This window comes from Schistocerca cancellata, chromosome 9 (genome assembly GCF_023864275.1).
Source record: "Schistocerca cancellata isolate TAMUIC-IGC-003103 chromosome 9, iqSchCanc2.1, whole genome shotgun sequence".
Lineage (NCBI taxonomy): Eukaryota > Metazoa > Arthropoda > Insecta > Orthoptera > Acrididae > Schistocerca > Schistocerca cancellata.
The window spans coordinates 63,845,440-63,872,635 of NC_064634.1; the positions used below are offsets into that span (position 1 = coordinate 63,845,440).

At 38.5% G+C, this 27,196-nt stretch overlaps 1 protein-coding gene across 2 annotated transcripts in view; it reads left to right on the forward strand.

Moving 5' to 3' along the window:
• Positions 1 to 27,196, forward strand: part of LOC126100510 (X-linked retinitis pigmentosa GTPase regulator-like) — a 313,988-nt gene that overhangs the window by 152,507 nt on the left and 134,285 nt on the right. For both annotated transcript variants that reach the window (XM_049911120.1, XM_049911121.1), the window contains exons 7-8: positions 14,086 to 14,229; positions 14,305 to 14,469. In XM_049911120.1, the coding sequence (XP_049767077.1) occupies positions 14,086 to 14,229; positions 14,305 to 14,469 (309 nt within the window). The remainder of the gene's footprint in view (positions 1 to 14,085; positions 14,230 to 14,304; positions 14,470 to 27,196) is intronic.

The following is a 27,196-nucleotide window of genomic DNA, read 5'->3' on the forward strand; positions in this document are numbered from 1 at the left end:
GAACCACATATTGGATAATCTGAGAAAATCTTTACTTTGCTCCTTCAGTTTATTTATGTCCTACCCTGAATTGATGAAAGTTGTATCATCTGCGTAAAGCACAGATTTGCATGGCATGTTGCTGGGCAGGTCATTTATAAATATTATAAACAATAATGGCCCAAGCGCTGATCCTTGGGGAACACCTCTAGTGACATTCAGTAACTGTGACTTTCGACCGTTGTAGCTTACAGTTTGCTTTCTGTTACTGAGGTATGATTTAATGAGGGAGAGTTCTAGATCCCTAATGCCATAACACCATAGTTTTTCCAGCAGTATTGTGTGGTTTACAGAATGAAATGCTTTGCTTAAGTCCACTAGTGTGGCTTCAGCAGATAATTTGGATTCAAAAGAAGATTGCACAATAAAAACAGCATTTTCAACAGCATTAATTGTTGATAACTGGGCCCTAAAACCATATTGAGACTTAGTCAGTATATTTTTTTTTTTTGGCAAATGCATGTTAATTTGCTTTTGTATACAATAGTCGATTATTTTTGAAAAAATAGGTATCAGAGAAATTGGACAATAATTATTAGTGCGGGATTTATCACCCTTTTTGTGTAATGGAATTACTACTGTCTTCTTTAGACATTCTGGAAAAATACCACTGACAAATATCCAGTTTATGAGTGTGCAGAGAGGGAATCATATCAAGTTGATTAAAAAGTAATCACAAAATTTGAGAGGCCGTAAATATCTTCTGATCTGGAGTCACTTAACTTTGCCACTGATTTAATTACATCACTTATTTCCACATGTCCCCAATTACAGGTTGGCATGGTATCAGCAAAGTTTTGTAAAACCTTGTTTATATAAGTAGATTGTGAATTTGATTTTGAACTCTTCTTATGAGGAGATGAGGGATTAGGATTTGCTGCATTGATAAAAAAAGAGGTTAAATTCATCTGGGGTGACATTAACATCAGTTGTAACTTTTACACTATGACTACCTGTACCTAATTCTGCTTTAGTGAGCGTCCACGCAGCTTTACACTTATTATTGGAGTTTTTGATGAAGTTATCATTTGCTCTAGATTTTGCTAATCTGATTTGTGATCTGTAGTGTCTCTTGAGGCTAACATACGTTGCATTTCAACACTACCATTTTTTACCTTATCATAGCATATCAAAACCATTAATCTTAGCTTCTGTAAATATGGTGTGAATCACTTATGTGGAGTAGTTCGACCATGCGTTCTTGCCATAGTTCTGTTTCGTTTGGTAACCATTGGACAGGAGGTATTGAAAATTTCAGATAGAGTACCTACAAACCTGCTACAAGCCTCCTCAACATTGTTGGAAGCATATATTATATTATTCCAGTTTAGTACCTTCAGCTTATTCCTGAAGCTATTTATGCTTTTATCATTTAATAACCTGACATACCGGGTTGGTTCACAATCCCCCATTGTTTCATTAATTGTTAGTTTTACCCATATACCTTTGTGATCTGTCAGACGGTTGACATTAAGGAGTCCCAATTCAAATCATCTTTATGTATATTTGTGATAAAATTGTCAAGACAAGAAAGTTGTCTTGTGGGACTATAATTTACACAGAAGAGATTATGGGATCTTAGCATGTTAAGCAAATTAGTATTTTTGTGTGGTTTTTTTTCTTTACATCAAAATTTAAATCTCCTAAAATTACTGTCTTGTGTTTGGTATATTTTTCTGTATGGTGAATAAGTTTATCTAAACACTCTACAAATTGATCGGCGTCACTATCAGGAGAACGGTATAATGAAATAACTGTGAGTTTTAATGTTGGTAGTAGCATGACAGCTGCTTCAAGAATGCCTTTAACACATATGTCCCTAACAACAAGCACAGTATATCTTAACCCTAGGTTGCCACTTATATATATTGAGGAACCCCCATAACCTTCATTGAGTCTGCAGTAACTTGTAATTAAATTAAAACATGGTGGTACATGCAGTTTTATCTCTTCTTCTCTTAACCGGTGTTCATTAATACATAATACTATTCTATTGTTTCCATTCAATACAATACCAAGTTCATCAGCTTTATATTTCAGAGATCTAATATTTATGTGCATGAATAATATTGGTTTTTCACAGCAAGAGGGAAGATGCGTGGTGTCTTGGGCCTAGTTGGATGCACACATGCTGGTTTGCCTTTCACTGGTCCTCATGTTTGGTTTGGTGATGGTGTTATGTTTCGGTAGCAGCCATAAAAAATCATTATTTCTCTGTGGTATTTTTTTGGTTCTGTTTGAGGCTTGGGTGGCAGACTTTTTTATTTCACTTTCTGCATAATTTATCTGGCATGGGGGATTTGATATAGGCCTACTTGATAACACATTAGTGTGGGATGGCTGATTTGATGCACTAGATAACACTTCACTATGGGATGGAGATGATACAATACGTACTGAGGTTTCTGTCTTCTTATCTGCTAATGGAGGTGCCGGCCGGAGTGGCCGAGCGGTTAAAGGCGCTACAGTCTGGAACCGCACGACCGCTACGGTCGCAGGTTCGAATCCTGCCTCGGGCATGGGTGTGTGTGATGTCCTTAGGTTAGTTAGGTTTAAGTAGTTCTAAGTTCTAGGGGACTTATGACCACAGCAGTTGAGTCCCATAGTGCTCAGAGCCATTTGAACCATTTGCTAATGGAGGTGACATTTTTGTTGTCTGTTTCTCAAGGTTCTTGTTTGTTTCCCATGTTACATAGTTTATGTGGGCAGGCTGAGTGGAGGCACTTGATAACACTTTGGCGTAGGATGGAGGTGGTGATACAATACTCACTGTGATTTCCTTCCTCTTTTCTAACAGTGACTGCAGTGGAACTGCTACAGTTGTTGTTGACACCATTTCTGCTTCTGTTGCTTGTGCTGCTGCTGTTATTGGTCTTGTTGCTTGAGCTGGTTCAGATGTTGCTGGTTTTGCTGGTGCTGCAGTTGTTACTGAATTTGATTGTGATGCTGTAGCAATTTGTGGTTCTGCAGCAGCTTTAGTTGTTGTATCCAAGGCAGATTCACTTCCTGCATGGTTGCTTTCAGTAATGTATTGGTAGTTCATTACAATGGCTGGTACTGACTCATAGATACTTTGTTTTTCATATGTTTCTAACGTTTCGTAAATTGCTTTGCACAGAGATGACTTGCCTCTTCTATTCAGGTGCATGCCATATTTTGTAAAGCTGCATCTATCCAGGAAAACGACTGATAGAAATCTTATGTTTGGGTACACTTTACATACTGTTTGTATCTGTTTATTTGCTTCCTTAATTTCTGTGTTCACACATGAAGCAGATATGAGGTCATGCCTACGTGGTATACCAATAACAGTTACTTTTTGGTTCTCTATCGAACTGAGGGCACTTTTGAGACTGATAATAGCATTAACTAACTCGTTACAATACACATCATTTGCTCCTCCAATTAATACAACATGACGATTTTTGTTGTCTTGTTTTTCCAGCAAAATGTCCCTAATAATTTCCCGCATTGGTGCTCCTGGTTTCACATGACTACATACTTTCAGATCGTAATGGTTTAAGTAGTACTTCCGCCAGTCCGCGTCCGTGGCTATCTGAGTAGATATTTAACTCAGTGAGATTTCCTGAAGATTTCTTATTTATTCTTGGAGACAAATATTTCACTTCGACACAGATTTTCGCTTCGCTGGTATGCATTTTCTGTCGGTTCATCGATCTCAGTGTGTTTTCTATGTGAGGCCTGAGCAGTCAATTTATTTGAAACGAAGTGTTTAATTTCGCATGTTTTGCATCTTCTACCTCGTATGGCATTATGCCATAATAAAGAACCAAACATGAGATAATTCAAGAAAATTTACATCCGAATCTGGACATACAAATGTGCACTTTAAGCCGAATCATGCATTTCAGAATGGTTCACGAAATTAAGATGCTCATGAATTATCCTGTGATGTCTTTTTTCTTTTATGACATAATGCAAGATCTTTTAATTTTTTACACGTATGAACATACGGGCTTCCTGTGTCATCGTAGCTGCGCAAGCGCAGTGACGCCTGTTAACTGGGCGCTCTGTGGCAATGCTGAAACAAGCCAATTTCTAACAGGTCACGGGAAAATATTGCGAATGGTGGTTTGAAAAGCGTTACTTTCAAAGTAAATTTCCTTTTACGCAAGATGAACTACGTGCGAAAATGTAATATTAATTTCTTAAATCAGAGCGTTTGACTCTCATTTAAAAATCAACTCTTTGAGGACGACCATCTAGAAGAATTTCGCGCCCAGGAGATCAGACATTTACGTCGTTATTAAAAATTTAACAGGCACATTTGTGTGATGAATCTTAAAGTGTAACAAGCGCAAGAAAGATCGACAATATATGTGCAAGCTTAGCTTCTCTTGCAGCTTATTAATCTTAGAGACCAATCTTATATGTGAAAGCTTTTTGTTTCTTGTAGCAACACTATGTGTATTAATTCACACCATTAACTTTTCTTATTTGTGTGTTCGCACTACTTAAGAGTGATCTTCCTATTAGCTGACTACACACGTCTCCTATGCTGTCATCAGCTGGCGAGATCACATTACATGAGCTATGACTGGCTTACAAAAGCGCGTCGCAATCTCGATTTCAATGCTTCAGAAAGTAACATGCGGTGTTCGGTGGTATTTGAATTTATACGTTTGTAACACGAAAATATGCAGTGTACATGTTGCTGCACATCAAAGATCTTTCCAAAATGTGTTTTTTCCCCTGAGTTTCGTTTTCTAAAGTGTCGGGAAAGTCTATGTCGGTGTATAAAACCATAAACATTCAAAGGATTGATAAGTTTTACACTGCCGAGGAAAAATATACTGTCATTTAACATGGAAAAACTGTATTTTCACCTGGGAGAAAATGTATTTTCAACCGGTAAATCCGGGAAAAAATCCGGGCATTTTTTTTCCTTGTTCAATGTATACACCCTGGATTTAGTTCTGGCTTCCAGGAGTTACTTGGATTCTCTACTTCAGAATTGTATTTAGTTGGAAACTCTGAAGATATGGAGCTAATTTCTGGTTATCACTATTGTAACATCTACCGAAGCTCTCCTTAATTAGTAACAAAATGTGGGATTTTTCAGCAAAGAGAGCAATATGACTGAAAATTCTGTCAAGCCACAATGTCATAGATCCTAGTTGCCCACACAGCTTCAGTCACAGAACTTTCACTGTAGTCTCCCAACCGCAGTTCAGTTAATATCGTAAAAGACCAGCACCGTCACATTCAACCTGCATAGCCGATCTACAAGTCTTAGATGAGGGTTCGGTTTGCGGGATGCCTCACAGAGAATCACATCATGTATGAGACGTATTAGTGCAAAACACCATTGCGAGATTCTCACTGAGGATGGAGCACTTTGGATCTGGGTCTCGCAAGGGAATCATGCAGCTGATAGATCACCAATTTTGCTAATCTTTTGCATTTTTCTAGCACATACTTAAATGTAATGACTGCTGCTCTGGTACAGTGCATTTCTCAGAAGGTTGTGGAGCACTGTACATGAACACTGTCAGTGTCATAGTGCAGCTAGTTAAAGCAGCACACTAGAACCCCACCTTTACTGGCTTCAAGTCTTGTCATTTTCTTCTTTTTATTATTCCAGTAAACACTAGTATTTCATCATATAATCATGTTTCTTCACATTTTCTTCTTTTTATTATTCCAGTAAACACTAGTATTTCATCATAGAATCATGTTTCTTCAGAAAAGAACAATAATAATAATAATAACTGAATGATAAATACTGTAGTACATTTGTGGTGATGTATCATAGTATAATGAGGATTTGTGTATTGATACATTCATCCATTTAGCACAAATACAGTGTACATCATTCAAAGCATATGTAGCCTGGAATGACTGCAGTGTGATATGGCTGTGATAAATTATTCATAATTTTATCATGATTGCATATTATATCTTGATTACAGCACAGTGATTATAATTGTTACTATTGTTTCTTTATAAAGGAACAAGAGTAGTTGTGACATTAACATTACAAGAGTTTGGACGAAGATCAGAAAATGAAGAAAGTAATGTCACTAGAATGCGGTACAGGCAGACTTCTAGTCTATCACTTTTGCCGGATGCACTAAAGCTGCTGCTCATCAACTGATGCTCTGTAGAATATTCAAAAGGGTTGTAAAACTTGGAATCTCAATATCTCAAAATGCTTGCAGTGCACATTGTACTAGGGCAGCATGTGTTCCATCTAAGTATATAGCACAACACAGCGAAAGATGACAAAATCGATGACCCATCACGTGTATGTTACTCTTGTGAGACACAATGACAGTCTCAAACAGGCCCAGTCTTTCAAAGTAGCTCAACTATCGTAGCCATACCATACGGATATTACAGAGTTGTAATATTTTTATGAAAATTGCGAGTAGTTCAGCTGGTGATTTACGTCGGAAAATAACCAAATCACATTGCCACATGCGTCCATAGAAGTCTGTATTGCAAGGAAAGAAAAAACAAATTACTTTCACAATTTATACTCTTCTTTGATCCAGTGTTAACAAGACTTTAGTTCTTATTTCCAAATAAACTGACACTATCTGCTTCCATCTCACTATCTGCTTCCATCTGTTATTTTCTTCAGACACAAGATGAAGTTGTTAATAAAGGAAATAAATTTCCTGTATGAGACTACAATCATTGAGAATAAAACTGTTTGGATCACTTAATATATGTCTTCATTAGTTATACTGGTTAGCACTTGCAAAACGAGGTTCAATGACAGTATCAAAAATGAGTGCCTAAAAGGGATTAGACATGGGCTTTTAATACTGACGCTGAATCTTGTTTTGCAAGTTCTAAGTTCTGATCTGATAATGGCAATAGCCAAAATATGTAAAATACTTACATACACTGATCAGACAGAACATTATGAACACCTACCTAATAGCTGGTATGCCCACCTTTGGCACAGATAAAAGCGATAACACCTTGTGGCATGGAAGCAGTGAGGCCTTGGTAGGTCACTGGAGGGAGTTGGCACCACATCTGCACACACAAGTCACCTAATTTCCATAAATTCTGGGGGGGGGGGGGGGGGGGGTGATGAGCTCTGATGCCATGTTGACTCATATCTCAGATGTGTACATCAGGTTAAAATCTGCAAGTTTGGGGCAGCACATCAACTGGAACTCACCACTGTGTTCTTCGTACCACTCCATCACAATTCTGGCCTTGTGACATGCCACATTATCTTGTTGAAAAATATCACTGCTGTCAAGAAACATGATCATCATGAGGAGGGGGTGTATGTGTTCTGCAAACAGTGTACAATACTCCTTGACTGTTATGGAGCCTTGCACGGGCTCCACTGGACACATTAATGCCTATGTGACTGTTTCCCACAGCATAATGGAGTCACCGCCAATTTGTCTCCATACTTCACTACAGGTGTCAAGGTGCTGTTCTCCAGAAAGATGACGGATTCATGCCCTCCCATCGGCATGATGAAGAAGGTATTGGGACTCATCAGACAGTGCAATGCCCTGCCACTGTGCCAATGTCCAGTGCCAGTGGTCACATACCCATTTTAGTCATAGCTCCGATGTCGTGGTGTTCACATTGGCACTTGCACGGGCTGTCAGCTGTGAAGGCCCATCGTTATGAATGTTCATTGCACTGTGTTCAGACACACTTGTACTCTGCCCAGCATTAAAGTCTGATGTTAGTTCCACCACAGTTTGCTGCCTATCCTATTTTACCAGTTGTGTGGCCTAAGATGTCTGTTTCCCATAATGAGGGGTGGCCTCCCAACCACATTACGTCTTGACATGGTTTCACCTTGGTTTCGCCACATGTTGAAGACACTCACTGCAGCATTCCTTGGAACACCCAAGAAGTCATGCAATTTCCAAAATGCTCATGCTGAGTCTTTGGACCGTCACAATCTACCCTCAGGCAAACTCAGACCACCGAGCGAGGTGGCGCAGTGGTTAGCACACTGGACTCGCATTCGGGAGGACGACGGTTCAATCTCGTCTCCGGCCATCCTGATTTAGGTTTTCCGTGATTTCCCTAAATCACTTCAGGCAAATGCCGGGATGGTTCCTTTGAAAGGGCGCGGCCGATTTCCTTCCCCATCCTTCCCTCACCCGAACTTGCGCTCCGTCTCTAATGACCTCGTTGTCGACGGGACGTTAAACACTAATCTCCTTCCTTCCTTCAAACTCAGATAGATCGCGTGCCTCCCACATTTTACACATGGATGACATTCTCACTGATACTACATGCCCTGTGTGTGTGTCTGACTAGAAGTCACTCCTGGCTTGGTGATGCTGCTATTGCTTGGCCGAGTTTATATCAAGTGTAAGATTGTAGGTCGATGGGCATAATGTTCTGGATGGTCGAAGATAGACAGTGTGTGTTTTTTGACAACAAAAACAACAACAAGAACAAGAACCCATTGGCCCACACTGCCTACAAGTTTCTGAAAATCCAAAAATCAGCTTATTATGATTAGATTAGATTAGATTAGATTTACTTTCATTCCAATTGATCCGTAGTGAGGAGGTCCTCCAGGATGTGGAACATGTCAGAAAAACAACAATACATGACAAATATTTACAACTAAAACAAATAAGCTAATGTACCATTCCACAGGTCCCAAGTGGAATGATCGTCTTTTTTAATGAACACTAAGAGTCATTTTACAAATACTAATGCACTGAATTTAAAATAAAAAAGTTTTTTATTTATTTATAAGGTAATAAACATGTAATACAACTACTGTAATACTTATTTACAATGAACACATTACTGCACTGAAATGGTGCAGAAGTTAGAATATACTTACACACACACACACACATTTTCAATGAACACATTACTGCACTGAAATTGTACAGAAATTATGTTGTACTTATATACAAATCAGTTGGTTTTACTAAGAAATTCATCAATGGAGTAGGAGGAGTTGGCCACCAATAAATCCTTTAGGCTTCTCTTAAACTGAATTTCATTGGTTGTTAAGCTTTTTATGGCTGCTGGCAAGTTATTGAAAATATATGTGTTCCTGAATAATGCACACCTTTTTGTACAAGACTAAGTGACTTTAAATCCTTGTGAAGATTATTCTTATTTCTAGTATTGATTCCATGAATTGAGCTGTTGGTTTGAAAAAGTGACATATTTTTAATGACAAATTTCATTAAGGAATAAATATATTGGGAAGCAGTAGTTAGTATCCCTAGTTCCCTAAACAGACTTCTGCAGGATGTTCTTGAGTTCACACCACATATAACTCTTACTGCACGTTTTTGTGCCCGGAAAACTTTAGCTTGGATTGATGAATTACCCCAAAAAATAATCCCATATGACATTATGGAATGAAAGTAAGCATAGTATGCCAGCTTTTTCATTTTTATATCCCCTATGTCTTACAAAATTCGCATTGCAAACAGAGATTTGTTAAGATGCTTCAGCAGTTCTGTGGTGTGCTCCTCCCAGTTGAATTTATTATCAAGCTGTAATCCCAAGAATTTAACACTGTCCACTTCTTCTTCTATCTTCTTGTCATCGTATGTTAGACGTATACTCTTGTGACACCCCTTACAAGTTCTGAACTGCATGTAGTGAGTTTTTTCAAAGTTTAGTGACAAAGAATTGGCTAGGAACCAGTGATTAATGTCCACAAATATTTTATTGGCTGATCGTTCTAAGACTACACTTGATTTGCTATTTATTGCAATGTTTGTATCATTGGTAAACAAAACAAACTTGGCATCTGGTAATGTTACTGATGAAAGGTCATTGATATACACAAGAAAAAGTAAGGGCCCCAAAATGGAACTTTGTGGGACCCCACATGTAATTAGTTCCCAGTTGGATGATGCCTGATAGCTTGATACAAGTCTCTTTCCTAATAACACCCTTTGTTTCCTGCCAGAGATATAAGATTTGAACCATTTTGCAGCATTTCCTGTTATACTATAATATTCTAGTTTACTTAAAAGGATATTGTGATTTACACAGTCAAATGCCTTTGACAGATCACAAAATATACCAGTTGCCTGCAATTTTTGTCTAATGAATTAAGCACATTTTCACTGTAAGTGTAGATAGCCTTCTCAATATCAGAACCTTTTAGAAATCCAAACTGTGACTTTGACAGTATGTTATTTGAGATAAGATGGTTATAAAGATGACTGTACATTACTTTTTCGAAAATTTTTGAGAATGCTGGCAACAGTGAAATTGGACGGAAATTTGATGCTATTTCTTTATCTCCCTTCTTAAACAGTGGCTTAACTTCAGCATATTTCAGCCATTCAGGAAATTTTCAAAATGGTTCAAATGGCTCTGAGCACTATGGTCATCAGTCCCCTAGAACTTAGAACTACTTAAACCTAACTAACCTAAGGACATCACACAACATCCAGTCATCATGAGGCAGAGAAAATCCCTGACCCCGCCGGGAATCGAACCCAGGAACCCGGTCGTGGGAAGCGAGAACGCTACCGCACGACCACGAGCTGCGGACAGGAAATATTCCACTGATAAATGACTGGTTACACAGATAGCTTAATATGTTACTTAGCTCAGAATCACATTCTTTAATTAACTTCGTTGATATTTCATCATACCCACTAGATGTTTTTGATTTTAAAGATTTTATGATGGACATTATTTCTGTTGGGGTAGTGAGGGTCAAATTCATATTATGGAAATTACTTGAAATGTCTGGTCTAAGGTAATCCATAGCAGCATCTACCGAACCTGACAACCCCATCTTTTCAGTAACAGTTATAAAATGTTTGTTAAAAAGTTCTGCAACACTATACACATCTGTCACCAATGTATCATTGACTCTTAATATGAATATTGTTGTTCAGATTCAATACAATTAATTGTGCTATTACCAATTTTATATTGTTTGTTATATTGTAGGACATTTACCAATTCATTGTTTCTTGACTGAACAGTAATAACATTGCTACATTTTTAATTTATTGCATTTATATCCATTTTTCAGATATAAAGCATTTTGTTAATATTGGGTTTAACAGTAAATGGAATCTTTTGTTAGTTTGGTCTGTATATAAAAGTCACAACTTGTAAATTATAGTTGACAAAAAAAAGCCTCCAACTTGTGTACTTTTCTCATACATTAGAGAATGAACTGAAATGCTCAAAACAGGTAACGAAAAGTGTGTATTGTGTACTCAAAATTATATATTAATTCCAAAAATCGTAGAAGATAAGCTATTGGGAAAACGTGCATGTATGGAGTTCTATACTGATATTGTGACTATATATTACATTATATGTTGTCTTAAGTGGTTACATTTCAACTGCTGTACAAAGAGTGTGTGCCGACAGTTTTGAATTTTCAGTTTCAAGAAAATTGATGTCATCTTCGTGATGGTAGCACATTGTTGTCTTCCGTAGCAGAGGCATTGTAATAGTGATATTAGGCGACTGATTTTAAAAAGCTGTTTGCTTTATCACCTCCATGCACTGATAGTCACCTGTGACAGAGGGCATGCAGTCCGGCATCACTCTTACTTGTCTGATGGCCAATTTTCACAGTATGTGGCAGTGTAATCACTTGTGGAAATATCATCTGGATAGCGAAATCTCATCTGGATAGCTGGTACCTCTGTGGTCCTTAGTGACATATGTCTGGAAATATGTATCCAAGCTCTTGGCAGCATTGATCTCCATATTCGAGGTGATGGATGAAGTACTGACAGTAGCATTTGTCACTCTCTGTGGACTTTTGAGTCGACATGGGGGTGCGCTGTGTTGGCGATTAAACATTTTTTGGTGTCAAATCTCCACCATAGAGAGTAGCATGGCATGAAGCTACAACATATCATGAAGACTAATGTTATTTGCCAACAGTTCAGAAAGCAAACTGAAATCTTTCTCCTTGACAACTCCTGTTGCATACCTGATTTTCTGAATAGATGATTTCTGTGTGTTGTTCAGGCACATTTATTAAAATTTATTGTAGATTAAGACTGAAATAAAGACCCAGTGTTTTAAAAGACCCGCAGATAGCCATATTTTCACAGAAAATTTGTAAACTTACTGCCATGTTGCACATCACAGCAAGTTTTCGCAAATGTGATATGTGGAACACGCAAATAACTAATTAAATAATAGAGAGAGCCCAATTATTTTGCAAACTGGTTCTTCTATTCCAGAAACACATAAAAGCATGTCTTTCACTGCTTGCAAAATTTGCTTGGCTCTGGAAATTTTCAAACAGGCAACTTCCGAGTTCCAGTTTTTATTCAACTCTTGACCAATACTCGAAAGTTGACACAATTCATTAGGTGAAGGATAATGGTAAAAACAGAAGATGAAAGCAAAATTTTGTTGCACAAAAATTTTCATTTTATGAAATATTGCAGTAATCAGAAAAAAGGGAAAAAAAAAAGTGTGACAACAATCTGGCTCCAAAGGAGATGCAATGGGAGATGTGATGAGAAATGCCAGAGAGCAGTTAGTGAGGTAGCAACAGAAGTGCAGGGGGGATTAAGTAGGGATGAAGGAAAAAAAACTGAACATGAAAGAGGTGACCAAATTGGGAAGGGGAGGGAGATGCTAAATTTCAGTATCCAATAGAAGACATTAATAGGGATGTAAGTGCACTGGACCAACTGTGAACCATATCTCCTTTGAAGTTCCAAAGTATCAGTTTGGAGGAAAGGGTGCAATTCATTTTTGTTTAAGGATGCAGCCAAGATATAGTCATTGTGTTGCAGAGCATGCACAGATAAACTGCCTGTATCATTTATCCTCACTAACATCTTGTTGGTTAAGAGACCAGAATGAGTAACACTCAAATAACTGACCAGCAGTCCTGGTTTGAGGCTGCTGTGCTTTCCCTAAATCAATCCAGATAATGGCTTAGGTTATTCTCTGAGGAGTGCTAAGACTAATTCTGTACCCCAGCCTTGTCCATTCTGAGCCACTGCTCAAACTGTAATGGCCTCACTATCGATGGAATGTAGAACTCCTAAGCTTTGTCACTCTGACTCATCATGCTCAACAGTGAATGGTACACAGTTTCTTTTTGCCACTGCTCATCACAAGGGCACTTCTCCTCTTGTTGAAATGGGATTTACCTGTCCCTGGGTTGTAAAATCTGAGCTGATTCATGCTGTACCCTGTTATAGGGCGTGTGAGTGTGAGTGCTCAGAGTATGTCTCAGCACATGTCTACTTAAATGAAGCACCAACTGTACCATTGTGGGCTAGTCACTAGAGGCTGCCTGTAGGAAGCATGCACACGGTACAGTCTCCGCCACGCTGTCTACCAGCAACTCACATTTGTATACGTGCGCAGCAGCACTAACTCACTCTTACTGTATTCTTTTGGTTCGTACACATCAGTTGTTCTGTGTATTGCTTATGTTGCATCTTTGTATGATTCTATTGTCTTGTTACATGTGGAGTCACAAGAGGCTTATTTCCATTATCGTTTAGAGGTTTATGAAGAAAACCATGCTTATGTTACTTGAATGGTATCATGTATTACTTGGTCACTTCACAATTGGGTGTGGTACAAACTAAAAGAACGTAGTGAAACTGAGTCAGCCCTGCTCAGATATAGGCACAAGTTGCTGGTAGGGCACGACAGAGACTGTGCTGTGTGCACGCTTCCTACAATCAGCCTTTAGTGGCCGGTCCATGCTGATGCAATTAGTGGTTGATTCAAGTGCACGTGCACAGGGAACAGGGAACACTACATTCGGCACACTCAAACTCACGTGCACTAATAGCAGGATACAGCAATTGGAAAATAAATGAAAATGAACTATTCTAACTCAAGGAATTCTTGTATTTTCAAATTATAGCTATTTTGGATACAACTTACTTATATAAATGTTACCACTAAATTTAAAAGCAGATGTGACAATGAAAATTTATGTTCTATCTCTTTGGAAATATCTTACTTTGAGGAATGAAATGAAACAGCCCCAGGAATTTAGTGTATTGTGAATTTCATTGAATTTACTTGAAACCACTGAAGAAAGTTGCAAATAATACCACTGACATTCAGAATAATTTACAGAGGATGGCTCACTTTTTACATGCGGTGAGACAGAGAATGGTAAGCTCGGCATCCCTTCAGGCACCTCAGCACTTGCCAGAGTAGATGCAGGTGCGAAAGTGGTATCGGTCACATGTGGCGGAAGTCACACCATTGCCCTGACAGGTATGTTGTAGCAACTGCAATGTAATGGCAGTGGTTGGATGTGTTGTACACCTTCAAAGTGCTTTGTGTCCACAGAGGAGGGAGGAGTACTCGTTTTTGGCAGTAATGAGCGTGGACAGGTTGGTATGGGGTCACGTATTGTCCAGTGTCAGAAGCCATCAAGGCTGCTGCTGAGTTGTACATCGGATGCCACTGTAGTGGATGCTTCATGTGGGGAGAGCCATTCAGCTTTCGTCACAAGTGAGTGTTTATTTTTTTTTTTAGCAATTTTCTTTTAACTGTTGTATGAAAGACATTTTATTTGTTTGTTGGTACGTATTACACATCTTGTTTTGATAGAACTCCATTGCTGGCTTTGTGTCAGCTACATTGTCTTATGAAGTGTTATCCTATCACTTAAATTTCTCTGCTGAGTAACAGGTTAAAACTGAATAAAACGTTCCAGACGCTAAATTGAAGGTAAGAAATATTTGCGCAAATAAATTAGGATAATAAGAATTTAGACGTAAATGACTGGGATTCTTAAAATGTGAGAATAATAACAATGTCTTAATATCGAGATTTCATACGACATTATAGTATCATCCAGTTGTTTGAGTAGTTTCAAATGCATAACTCAGTCAGTTTCCTGAAATGCATGCACAGTGTTTCTACTGTGTGATTAAGCTAATCGTATAAGAAAAAGTAGAAGGAAGATAAACATTGAATTATACAGAATGTGGATTCATTTTCATACTTATTCTATATTTATTGGTGAAAGATAATCTACCCATAACTGCTTCAAATTCGAGCTGAATGATTCGCCAGTGTGGTGAAGTACAGCGACGTATTTTACAAATTACAAAGAGACAAGGATTATGTCCATGTTATTGTTAAAATAAGTGACTAAAGTTCTGGACAAAAAAATTTAAAAATTACCACAGTAGCAAAGTATGAATTAGTTCCCAGGATGTATCATTACAGTCTATAGACAGTGAAAGGAAAAATCAGTGTTGTTGTAGTCCTATGCACTCTTCTACTAGACATGGTGATCTAGTGTTGCCACATTAGAGCACCTGTATATGTATTGAAAAATTCCTGCTCACAGTTAATGCATAAAATTCATGAAAGTTTAAGTCCATAAATTGCAATCTCTCCTCTGTTTTAGAGAGATCTTTGTAAAAGAGAAAAAAATTTGAGCAGAAGAACATTTCGCTAATATGAAAATACTTATCTTGATAAATCAGAAGTGACAGTGATTGGTGATAAATTTAGCACATCATCTGCATTTTCTACAGGAAGTATTGGTGTGATTTCTCTTGGAATATGCTGTGCATTTCTCATAACCAAAATATTTTGATGTTCATAATTTACTTGTAGTTTCTTCACTTCTCACTTTGAAATTTCATAATTTTTCATTAAGAATATACTTTTCATTAAGAATATACTTTTCATTAAGAATCTGACTGAGCAAACCATGTGCAAAGACTACCTCAGACCCGAGACAACTGTGTCATGCAGTCACAACTATGACCACTTACCTTATATTATAAAAACAATAAGAACACTGTTTCCTTCTTTGTTAAGACTTATTACGTAGTATAGTTATATAACCAAAATAATTACTGTACAAGATTGATGTTCTAATGGTTTGGCGACAAGAGAAGTGGTGCAAAACTGGATTGTGCACTTTCCTTTTCTCTTATTACAATTTACTTACTTGAAACGTTCAGCCAATCATCTTCTCTGGATATGTGGCTGCGTTGATCTCCACAACTTCTTCTCTGAAGAAATAATGATGGTTAGAGGGATTAAAAAAACCTCTCTCTCTCTCTCTCTCTCTCTCTCTCTCTCTCTCTCTCTCTTTCTCTCTCTCTCTCTCTCTCTCTCTCTCCCCTTTTGAATAACTAAGTGCTCTCATATAATACTTTCAGTTCAGTTCTGGTATATTTCCATTTCCACAAGTCTCACATAAGTTTACAAATTCTTGCAAATCAGTTGCGTCTTTAACCGTCAGATACAATTAAGTATATTTACAATGTGGTGAGTTTAAAAACCACCATAAATTCAAAGACAGTTCATGCTTCTAGCAAGTGTAACACCCAGATTAAGAGTCTCTAGTCAAAACATATTTCATTTGTTCATAACAGTTACAATCATTACACTGTCAAAGAATAACACGTGCTTGCTCCGTGTATTATGTCACATACAGCTTCTATGGTACGAGCGGCAAACACTTGTCTGCGCCGATCGATCGCCACCATTGCAGAGTTCTCCTGATACACGTCCATCCCGCACACACAAAAACTGGTGGCGCGATAGGCACATCTCCACTCTCTCACACTCATGCTTAAAAGATTGAGTGTTTGAGATAGGGGAAGACCAAGTGTCTCTAGAATTTACCCCAAAATTCTCAAGGCACTACATATCCCTCCCCTTATCTCGAACACACAATATTTTATAGATATTCACTATGTACGTTAATATCTCCCATAACACTAATTCACATTTTAATTAGTATACATTATATTTCCTCTAGTAATCATGTACTTAATATCTAGCTCTTCTTTCTTCGTTTTGATAATAACTATCTGAGCGTTTCACCTACTATTGGAGTTAGTACTTTTATATCTAGGAATCGTGTGGTCTACATTCTTGATTTCTAATCACAAACTCCACGTGTCATAAGACACTTAATTATGTCATTCTTTACTGTACTTCTCTATACTGTTTTTTCTTTAGTACGTATTAGTTTCATTATCTACTGTAGCTTGTAGTCTGGAGGAACTGTGGGAAAATGAAAGTGTTCTTTCCAACACTCATAAACATAAAACATAACATTGCTAGTGGAATAGAGAATCCAAACTTACCAGAATAATCTCAACAAAATTTTGACATTTGTCACGATACTGTCCTTTCCCCTCTAGGAACAGTACCTCTACCTTATATATGGGTTAATCCTATGAGTACCCTTTCTCCTTCTGTTTTTGGCAGGTGCGCCCCTTTTTAATTCCTATTTTCATGTGGTACAGGTCAGTCCCATTCTGGGTGCCCCTGTCTGCACAATATAGGTCAGCCTTTCTTAGGTCTGCCTACCTGCCCTTTTATATCCAATACATGCTGGGTGCGCCTTCCTTATCCTTCCTGAGTAGGCTTCATGGTTCATTACCCTAGTATACATCTGTATGTACAATATAAATAAATATTGTCTGGCAACTAAATCTGTTTCACACGTAACACTCACTTCTTAATACTTCATTTAATCCCCTAGAGACCTCCATTTCGCTTCCACTCCTACGCTTCCAATATACGCCACACATGTAATATCAATATATCATACATTTACTTACGCTATACAGTCCCACTCTCCTACAAATCATCAGAACATATGTTCGACTGATATTCCTGAATAATTATCACAATTAGTTCCTCCCTGGTTTATGTTCATTAGTTCGTCCTTGGCTTATGCTCGTTAGTTCCGCCTTGGCTTGTGCTCTCCTTAACTACTCACACTTTCTTCATATGTATCCCTGATGTGGGATTATCATAGTTGTTATACCCTTATGTACATATGCAGTATAGAATCGTCATTGTTCTCATACATATAGTTCCTATATGTACATATTAATAAATATCTACTTGATAGTTTTCTCAAGTAACTAGGCGATGTAAAACTGTCACAGTAAACAGCCATGTGTGCATATTTCTCTATGTGCACATTCTTTCCCTCTACAACACTTGACAGTTCTTACATCATTTTTACCTGTACTTCCATTGTTTGTGTCTTTGTCTTTCGTTGTGTGTATGTGTAAGTGTGCCTGTGTATCCTGATTCTTCGGCCTACTTATATGAAATAAGTTGAAGGTTATTGGAAACCACGTAAAATACGAAGGACTTCAGCAATAGAAGTATATGAACATGTAAAGAGGGAAAGATAGAGCGGTACTTGGATGAGAAGTAAGAAAGGAAAAAGTAGAAATGGTTACTGAGATTGTAGAAGAGAAAGAAGATAGCCCTAAAGACAGGAAACCCTTCCCACCCCCCTACCTCAGGATCCCTACTTCGCCGGTACTTGAATGAGAAGCTGGAGGTGGTATGGTGTTAAATCGTCTCCTATAGAACGGACATTCTCACCTTCACCCTTGACGTCCCCGAAGAAAAATCTTAGCAATACCTATGGAATGCCAAATGGTGAAGAATCAGTCACACTTGTCTGCGAGGGTCGTTTGAAAGGTGTGGTGTGTGTTCTGTGTTAGCCGTGATTTACTTGTTAGTGTAAATCATGCTTTAGTCTATGATACCCACCCTTCCAAAACCAATATGAACCCTCCCCTTTTACATCACGTCTCATAAAAGGTATAAAATGTTCTATAAAAATAGAAAATTATACACTACAGTCAAATAGTTGTTCAGTTAATTGCTGTACACTATATTTTATACACACATAAAATACTCTGCTCAGTTTATGTTGTCTAGACATCACTTGGTTTAAATAGTATCATCGTATTATACCTTTCACTCAAATAATATTTTATTCATTTCATTTCATATCTAGAGATCACTGTTCGTCTGTGATTCTCTTAAGTTTTCTACTTTACCGTCATATCCGGTTTTCTACGTACTAAAATTACAGGATGGTTTAAGAATTCAAGAATAGATTACAGAATAGTTTAAGATTTGAAGGGAATTTGGTGTAGGAAAAAATAGCACAGAAGAAACACCGAAAACGACTAAGGATCCGACGGTCGTCACTCTGCCCAATAACACAGAACGTTAACGTCCCTGGGAGATATACAACTTTATATCTTTAACATTGTTTTTTCCTTTTTCTGATCCTGTTAGAGGATCTACTAAAGCTAAGGCTTTGGGATGTATCACCGTTTGTACTCGATAAGGTCCTTCATATTTTTGGAAAAATTTACATGTCTCCTTCTCCAGGGCAGAGCTCTGGAGATGTTGTTTTACTAGAAACAGGTCATCGGCCTTGTATTGAGGTTTGATAGCTTTCTCATTATGTCTACTTACTCGTTGTTGTGCCCTTTCAACCAGGTTCTTAGAAACTATCGTTTTCATTAAGTTTGTCATCAAAAATAGATTGTTCCAGCCAAGTAAAACATTTAATAAGGGGTTCTCCTACAAAGGGTTTGCCTATTACTTCCAAAGGTGTTAATCTAGTTGATAAATGCGGTAATTCATTTGAAATAAGCTCAAAGTCTTTAACTTTCGATGCCATGATGTATGTTTTTCAGGGCCATAGGTGTGGCATAATTTTTCAATTTCTTCATAACCCTTTCACACACATTGGAAGACAGGATATAGTTGGATATTAGTACTTGACAAACGTCTTCCCATGATAAAAATTCTTTAAATTCATTACTGACAAATTGTGGCCCATTGTCTGTAAGAAATCGTTTTGGTTTGCCTACCTCAAGAAAGTATTGTTGCATACAGTGAATCGTGGTTGGTGTATTTGCTTTCTTAATAGGATATAATTTAACATACTTCGACCAACACTCTATGAGGACAAAAATGTACGATACTCCTCCCTTCCCTTTCGGAATTGATCCAAAGAAACCTGCTGCTGTAAGATCGTGTAATGCCTTAGGAATGATTGGATACATTTTGTATTTAACTTGAGTGTTACTCTCTTTTACTTTCTGACAGCTTTCACAAGTTCTGATTAAAGATGCTACCTTATGACCTAATTTCTTAAAATACGAGGGTCAGTCAAAAAGTAATGCCTCCTATTTTTTTTTCTACGTTTAATTGTCAGGAAATTTAAATGCAATTACATAGGTTGAAAACCACAACATTGAGGATCATTTTGTCATTTTTCAATGTAATCTCCGCCCATCTCTACAGTTTTGGTCCATCTTTGAACAAGGGCATGTATCCCAGCACGGTAAAAATCACAGCTCTGCTTCCTAAGCCATTGACGCACGGATGTTTTGACGGCCTCCTCATCTTCAAAATGAATCCCACGATGAGCTTCTTTTAGTGGCCCGAACAGATGGAAGTCTGATGGTGCCAGGTCAGGGCTGTATGGGGTATGAGGCAAAACTTCCCATCCAATTTTGACAATCTCGTCAGAGGTGTGACGACTGGTGTGTGGTCTTGCATTGTCATGCAAAAGAAGAACATCTGCCTTTGATTTTGTTGGGCGAACTCGCTGAAGACGTGCTTTAAGTTTGTTGAGGGTTGTGACGTATTGAACAGAATTTATTGTGCATCCCTGCTCCAAAAAATCAACCAGAATCACACCCTCTGTATCCCAGAAAACTGTTGCCATAACTTTCCCTGCCGATCGCACAGTTTTGAATTTTTTCTTCCTCGGCGAGCTTGTGTGACACCACTCCATTGACTGCCTCTTTGATTCGGGTTCAAAAAAATGCACCCATGTTTCGTCCCCGGTCACAATTTTTTTCAGAAACTCATCTCCCTCCAAACGGAAGCGCTGCAAGTGTTGGGAGGCTATTGTTTTCCTTGCCTCTTTATTCTGATCGGTTAACATTCTTGGAACCCACCGTGCACAAACTTTTGAGTACCCCAATTGTTTAATAATCGTGATCACACTGCCTTTACTAAGAGAAATAATGCGACACACTTCATCTGCAGTCACCCGACGGTCACCACGAATGATGTCATCAACTTGCTGAATGTTGTGTGGAGTCACTGCACTCACCGGCCTGCCGCTCCGCTTTTCGTCAGTCAACGGTGTTTGCCCTTCAGCTTCCTTACAACGACGAACCCATCGTCTAACAGTGCTGACATCCACTGTCACAACACCATTAACCTTCCTCAGTCTTTCATGAATGCGTATGGGCGTTTCACCTTCTGCATTCAAGAATTCAATCACACAACGCTGTCTCAAACGAACATCGATGTCGGCCATCTTACAAACTTCTGCTGTGCTGCCACCTGTTGACACAGAAAGTTACTACTGCAGTGGATTGCAGAAGAAGGTTTGAGGAATGGCGCCAAATTCAAATTTTTCACTTAACTTAATTTCTTTAAGTAGAAAAAAAATGGGAGGCATTACTTTTTGACCGACCCTCGTAATAGAACTTGTTCATGTGGGCTGTACACTTTTTTATTCCGAAGTGTCCATATCTCATATGGACATACCACACAATTTCGTCCTCCATCAACTTCGGGATAGATAAATGCCACCGTCGAGATGTTATGCTGTCTCTCCAAAATTCCAAAATAAATGATGACCTAAAATTTTCCACCTCCCTACTTGATTAAGAGGTAAGGAATTCTTGTTACACATAGCATGTATTTCTGTAAAGTAGGAATCATGATGGATGTTGTCAGTTATTCTTTGAGCCATTTCTTGTACCCTGTTGTGCGGATATTCTACTGTCATAAAATTAATCGCAAAAATTGCACCGGGTCCTTCTGTACGTTTTAACTCTTTCATGTCTACAGGTAGTCTAGACAAAGTGTCAGGTACAATATTTTCAGAACCTTTTACATACTGTATTTTAATGTCATATTCCTGTAGGAACAACATCCTCCACATTAATCTACTATGTAATAACCGACTACTCCTTAAGAAAGATATAGCTTAATGATCCGTATATACATGGATCTCTGACTCCCATACTAGTGTTTGGAATGTTTGGTTACTCCATACTATTGCTAATAGTTCTTTTTCTGTGGCTGTGCAGTTTAATTCATGTTTGTTAAGACTCTGGCTAGCAAAAGCTATATATCTGGGGATTGTACTTTCTAGACCTCACTCTCCTTGTAAAAGTTCTGTTGCTATACCGTAGTCGGATGCATCTGTTGATATTTTAAGTGGCTCACCCATAACCGGATGGTGTAATATAGGTGATTCTACCAGTGCTCTTTTTACATTTTCAAACAAATCATTGGCCACTTGGTTCCAAACCCACGGTATTCCCTTCCTTCATAAACGTAAAAGTCTTGGATCATTCAGCTCTTGACTTCATGTATATCCTCTATAGTATCCAGCCATCCCAATGAATCCCTTCAATTGTCTTATGTTTTTAGGTGGTGTACACTCCTTAATAGCTGTTATGCCTTCTGGATTGGGTTTAATTCCCTGCACTCATACAATATGCCCCAAAAACTTAAGTTCTTGCCTTGCAAAGTGTGATTTGAACAATTTTACTGCAATACCTTTTTCTTTAAATCTTTTCAGGGTTTTCCTCAAGGTCAGGCAATGCTCTTCCCAGTTAGATGAGATTACGAGTATATCATCTACATATATTATCAAATCCTTTAACAACTCCCCTCGTCAAGCGCTCTTATAAACAGTATACCGAGATATTTAGCCCAAATGGTAACACATTAAAATGATACGATTTCCCATCAAATAGAAATGCTTTGTATTTATTTGATTCAGGATGTAACTTAATTTGCCAATATCGATCAGTCAGGTCCATCGTGCTAAAATACTTTGCTTTCTCAAATTTGGGCAATAATTCATTGATGTTAATTGGTGTGTCTCGTTCCGTCTCTATATGCATACTCAAAGTACGCATGTCCAGCACTAATTGCACACCTCCTTTAGCCTTTTTTACTACTACCAAGGGATTATTCATGACCCTAGAGCTACATTCTATTACGTTATTGTCAATCATCTTGTCAATTTCGTCCTTAACTCCTTCTTTTAGACCTACTGGTATGGGATATGGCTTACAGAAAAATGGAGTACTATCTTTGATTTTAAATTTATGTATATAATCTCTAATACTACCGGGATGATTGTAAAATACTTCTTCATATTCCATTAGAATTTTATATAAATCTAGTTTTTGTTCACTGGTTAATATTGGCGATTCATTTACTTTGCCCTGCATGTCAACTTGATGTGACACATGACTTACCTTTTCAATCTCTGGTGACAATTGTGCAGTCACTGTTAATCGTAAACATTGACTCTCAGTTGTTTGTTTACCAATATAGCTGTCCATTGCAAACGGTACACAATATTTGTAGCCACATTTACCAAAATAAAGAAGATTCTCCTCAAAATTCAATATGACGTTAAATTCTGACAGCCAGCCTAGGCCAAACAACACATCCCTATTGATATTTTCTACTACTAGCAGCATCTGACGAAATTGGATTAGATTAGATTAGATTAATACTAGTTCCATGGATCATGAATACGATATTTCGTAATGATGTGGAACGAGTCAAATTTTCCAATACATGACATAATTAAGTTAATTTAACAACATACTTAAATTAATATAACAACTTTTTCATTTTTTGTGTTTTTTATTTTTTTTTATATTTTTTTGTTTTTTGTTTTTTAATTTATATCTAAAAATTCCTCTATGGAGTAGAAGGAGTTGTCATTCAGAAATTATTTTAATTTCTTCTTAAATACTTGTTGGTTATCTGTCAGACTTTTAATACTATTTGGTAAGTGACCAAAGACTTTAGTGCCAGTATAATTCACACCTTTCTATGCCAAAGTTAGATTTAATCTTGAATAGTGAACATCATCCTTTCTCCTAGTATTGTAGTTATGCACACTGCTATTACTTTTGAATTGGGTTTGGTTGTTAACAACAAATTTCATAAGAGAGTATATATACTGAGAAGCTACTGTGAATATCCCTAGATCCTTAAATAAATATCTGCAGGATGATCTTGGGTGGACTCCAGCTATTATTCTGATTACACGCTTTTGTGCAATAAATACTTTATTCCTCAGTGATGAATTACCCAAAAATATGATGCCATATGAAATCAACGAGTGAAAATAGGCGTAGTAAGCTAATTTACTAAGATGTTTATCACCAAAATTTGCAATGACCCTTATTGCATAAGTAGCTGAACTCAAACGTTTCAGCAGATCATCAATGTGTTTCTTCCAATTTAATCTCTCATCAATGGACACACCTAAAAATTTGGAATATTCTACCTTAGCTATATGCCTCTGATTAAGGTCTATATTTATTAATGGCATCATACCATTCACTGTACGGAACTGTATGTAATGTGTCTTATCAAAATTCAGTGAGAGTTCATTTACAAGGAACCACTTAGTAATTTTCTGAAAGACAGTATTGACAATTTCATCAGTTAATTCTTGTTTGTCAGGTGTGATTACTATACTTGTATCATCAGCAAAGAGAACTAACTTTGCCTCTTCATGAATATAGAATGGCAAGTCATTAATACACTCCTGGAAATTGAAATAAGAACACCGTGAATTCATTGTCCCAGGAAGGGGAAACTTTATTGACACATTCCTGGGGTCAGATACATCACATGATCACACTGACAGAACCACAGGCACATAGACACAGGCAACAGAGCATGCACAATGTCGGCACTAGTATAGTGTATATCCACCTTTCACAGCAATGCAGGCTGCTATTCTCCCATGGAGACGATCGTAGAGATGCTGGATGTAGTCCTGTGGAACGGCTTGCCATGCCATTTCCACCTGGCGCCTCAGTTGGACCAGCGTTCGTGCTGGACGTGCAGACCGCATGAGACGACGCTTCATCCAGTCCCAAACATGCTCAATGGGGGACAGATCCGGAGATCTTGCTGGCCAGGGTAGTTGACTTACACCTTCTAGAGCACGTTGGGTGGCACGGGATACATGCGGACGTGCATTGTCCTGTTGGAACAGCAAGTTCCCTTGCCGGTCTAGGAATGGTAGAACGATGGGTTCGATGACGGTTTGGATGTACCGTGCACTATTCAGTGTCCCCTCGACGATCACCAGTGGTGTACGGCCAGTGTAGGAGATCGCTCCCCACACCATCATGGCGGGTGTTGGCTCTGTGTGCCTCGGTCGTATGCAGTCCTGATTGTGGCGCTCACCTGCACAGCGCCAAACACGCATACGACCATCATTGGCACCAAGGCAGAAGCGACTCTCATCGCTGAAGACGACACGTCTCCAATCGTCCCTCCATTCACGCCTGTCGCGACACCACTGGAGGCGGGCTGCACGATGTTGGGGCGTGAGCGGAAGACGGCCTAATGGTGTGCGGGACCGTAGCCCAGCTTCATGGAGACGGTTGCGAATGGTCCTCGCCGATACCCTAGGGGCAACAGTGTCCCTAATTTGCTGGGAAGTGGCGGTGCGGTCCCCTACGGCACTGCGTAGGATCCTACGGTCTTGGCGTGCATCCGTGCGTCGCTGCGGTCCGGTCCCAGGTCGACAGGCACGTGCACCTTCCGCCGACCACTGGCGACAACATCGATGTACTGTGGAGACCTCACGCCCCACGTGTTGAGCAATTCGGCGGTACGTCCACCCGGCCTCCCGCATGCCCACTATACGCCCTTGCTCAAAGTCCGTCAACTGCACATACGGTTCACGTCCACGCTGTTGCGGCATGCTACCAGTGTTAAAGACTGCGATGGAGCTCCGTATGCCACGGCAAACTGGCTGACACTGACGGCGGCGGTGCACAAATGCTGCGCAGCTAGCGTCATTTGACAGCCAACACCGCGGTTCCTGGTGTGTCCGCTGTACCGTGCGTGTGATCATTGCTTGTACAGCCCTCTCGCAGTGTCCGGAGCAAGTATGGTGGGTCTGACACACCGGGGTCAATGTGTTCTTTTTTCCATTTCCAGGAGTGTATATATTAAGAACAACAAAGGACCCAAGACTGACCCTTGTGGAACCCCATTCTTGGTAGTTCCCCAGTTTGAGGAATGTGCTGATCTTTGCATAGTATGAGAACTACTTATTTCAACTTTCTGCACTCTTCCAGTTAGGTACGAATTAAACCATTTGTGCACTGTCCCACTCATGCCACAATACTTGAGCTTGTCTAGCAGAATTTCATGATTTACACAATCAAAAGCCTTTGAGAGATCACAAAAAATTCCAATGGGTGGTGTTCGGTTATTCAGATCATTCAAAATTTGATTGGTGAAAGCATATATGGCATTTTCTGTTGAAAAACCTTTCTGGAAACCAAACTGACATTTTGTTAGTACTTCATTGTTACAGATATGTGAAGCTACTCTTGAATACATTACTTTCTCAAAAATTTTGGATAAAGCTGTTAGAAGGGAGATTGGACGGTAATTGTTGACATCAGATCTATCCCCCTTTTTATGCAAAGGTATAACAATAGCATATTTCAGTCTATCAGGGAAAATGCCCTGTTCCAGAGTGCTATTACACAGGTGGCTGAGAATCTTACTTATCTGTTGAGAACAAGCTTTTAGTATTTTGCTGGAAATGCCATCAATTCCATGTGAGTTTTTGCTTTTAAGCAAGTTTATTATTTTCCTAATTTCAGAGGGAGAAGTGGGTGAGATTTCAATTGTATCCAACTGCATAGGTATGGCCTCTTCCATTAACAGCCTAGCATCTTCTAATGAACACCTGGATCCTACTATATCCACAACATTTAGAAAATGATTATTAAAAATATTTTCAACTTCTGACTTTTTGTTCGTAAAGTTTTCATTCAATTTGATGGTAATACTGTCTTCCTGTGCTCTTGGTTGACCTGTTTCTCTTTTAATAATATTCCAAATTGTTTTAATTTTATTATCAGAGTAGCTGATTTCAGACATGATACACATACTTCTGGATTTTTTAATAACTTTTCTTAATATAACACAGTAGTTTTTATAATGTTTGATAGTTTCTGGGTCACTACTCTTTCTTGCTGTCAGATACATTTCCCTTTTCCGGTTACAAGATATTTTTATACCCTTAGTAAGCCATGGTTTGTTACAAGGTTTCTTACGAGTATATTTAACTATTTTCTTGGGGAAGCAGTTTTCAAATGTATTTACAAAAATGTCATGAAATAAATTATATTTTAAATTGGCATCAGGTTCATGGTACACCTCATCCCAGTCTAACTGCTGTAGGCTTTCCCTGAAATTTGCAATTGTTAAATCGTTGACTGAACGTACTACTTTGGAGGACTGTTTAGTATTGCTGAATGGAGCTATGTCATATATTGTAACTAGCTGTGCACCATGATCAGAAAGACCATTCTTAACAGGTTGAGCA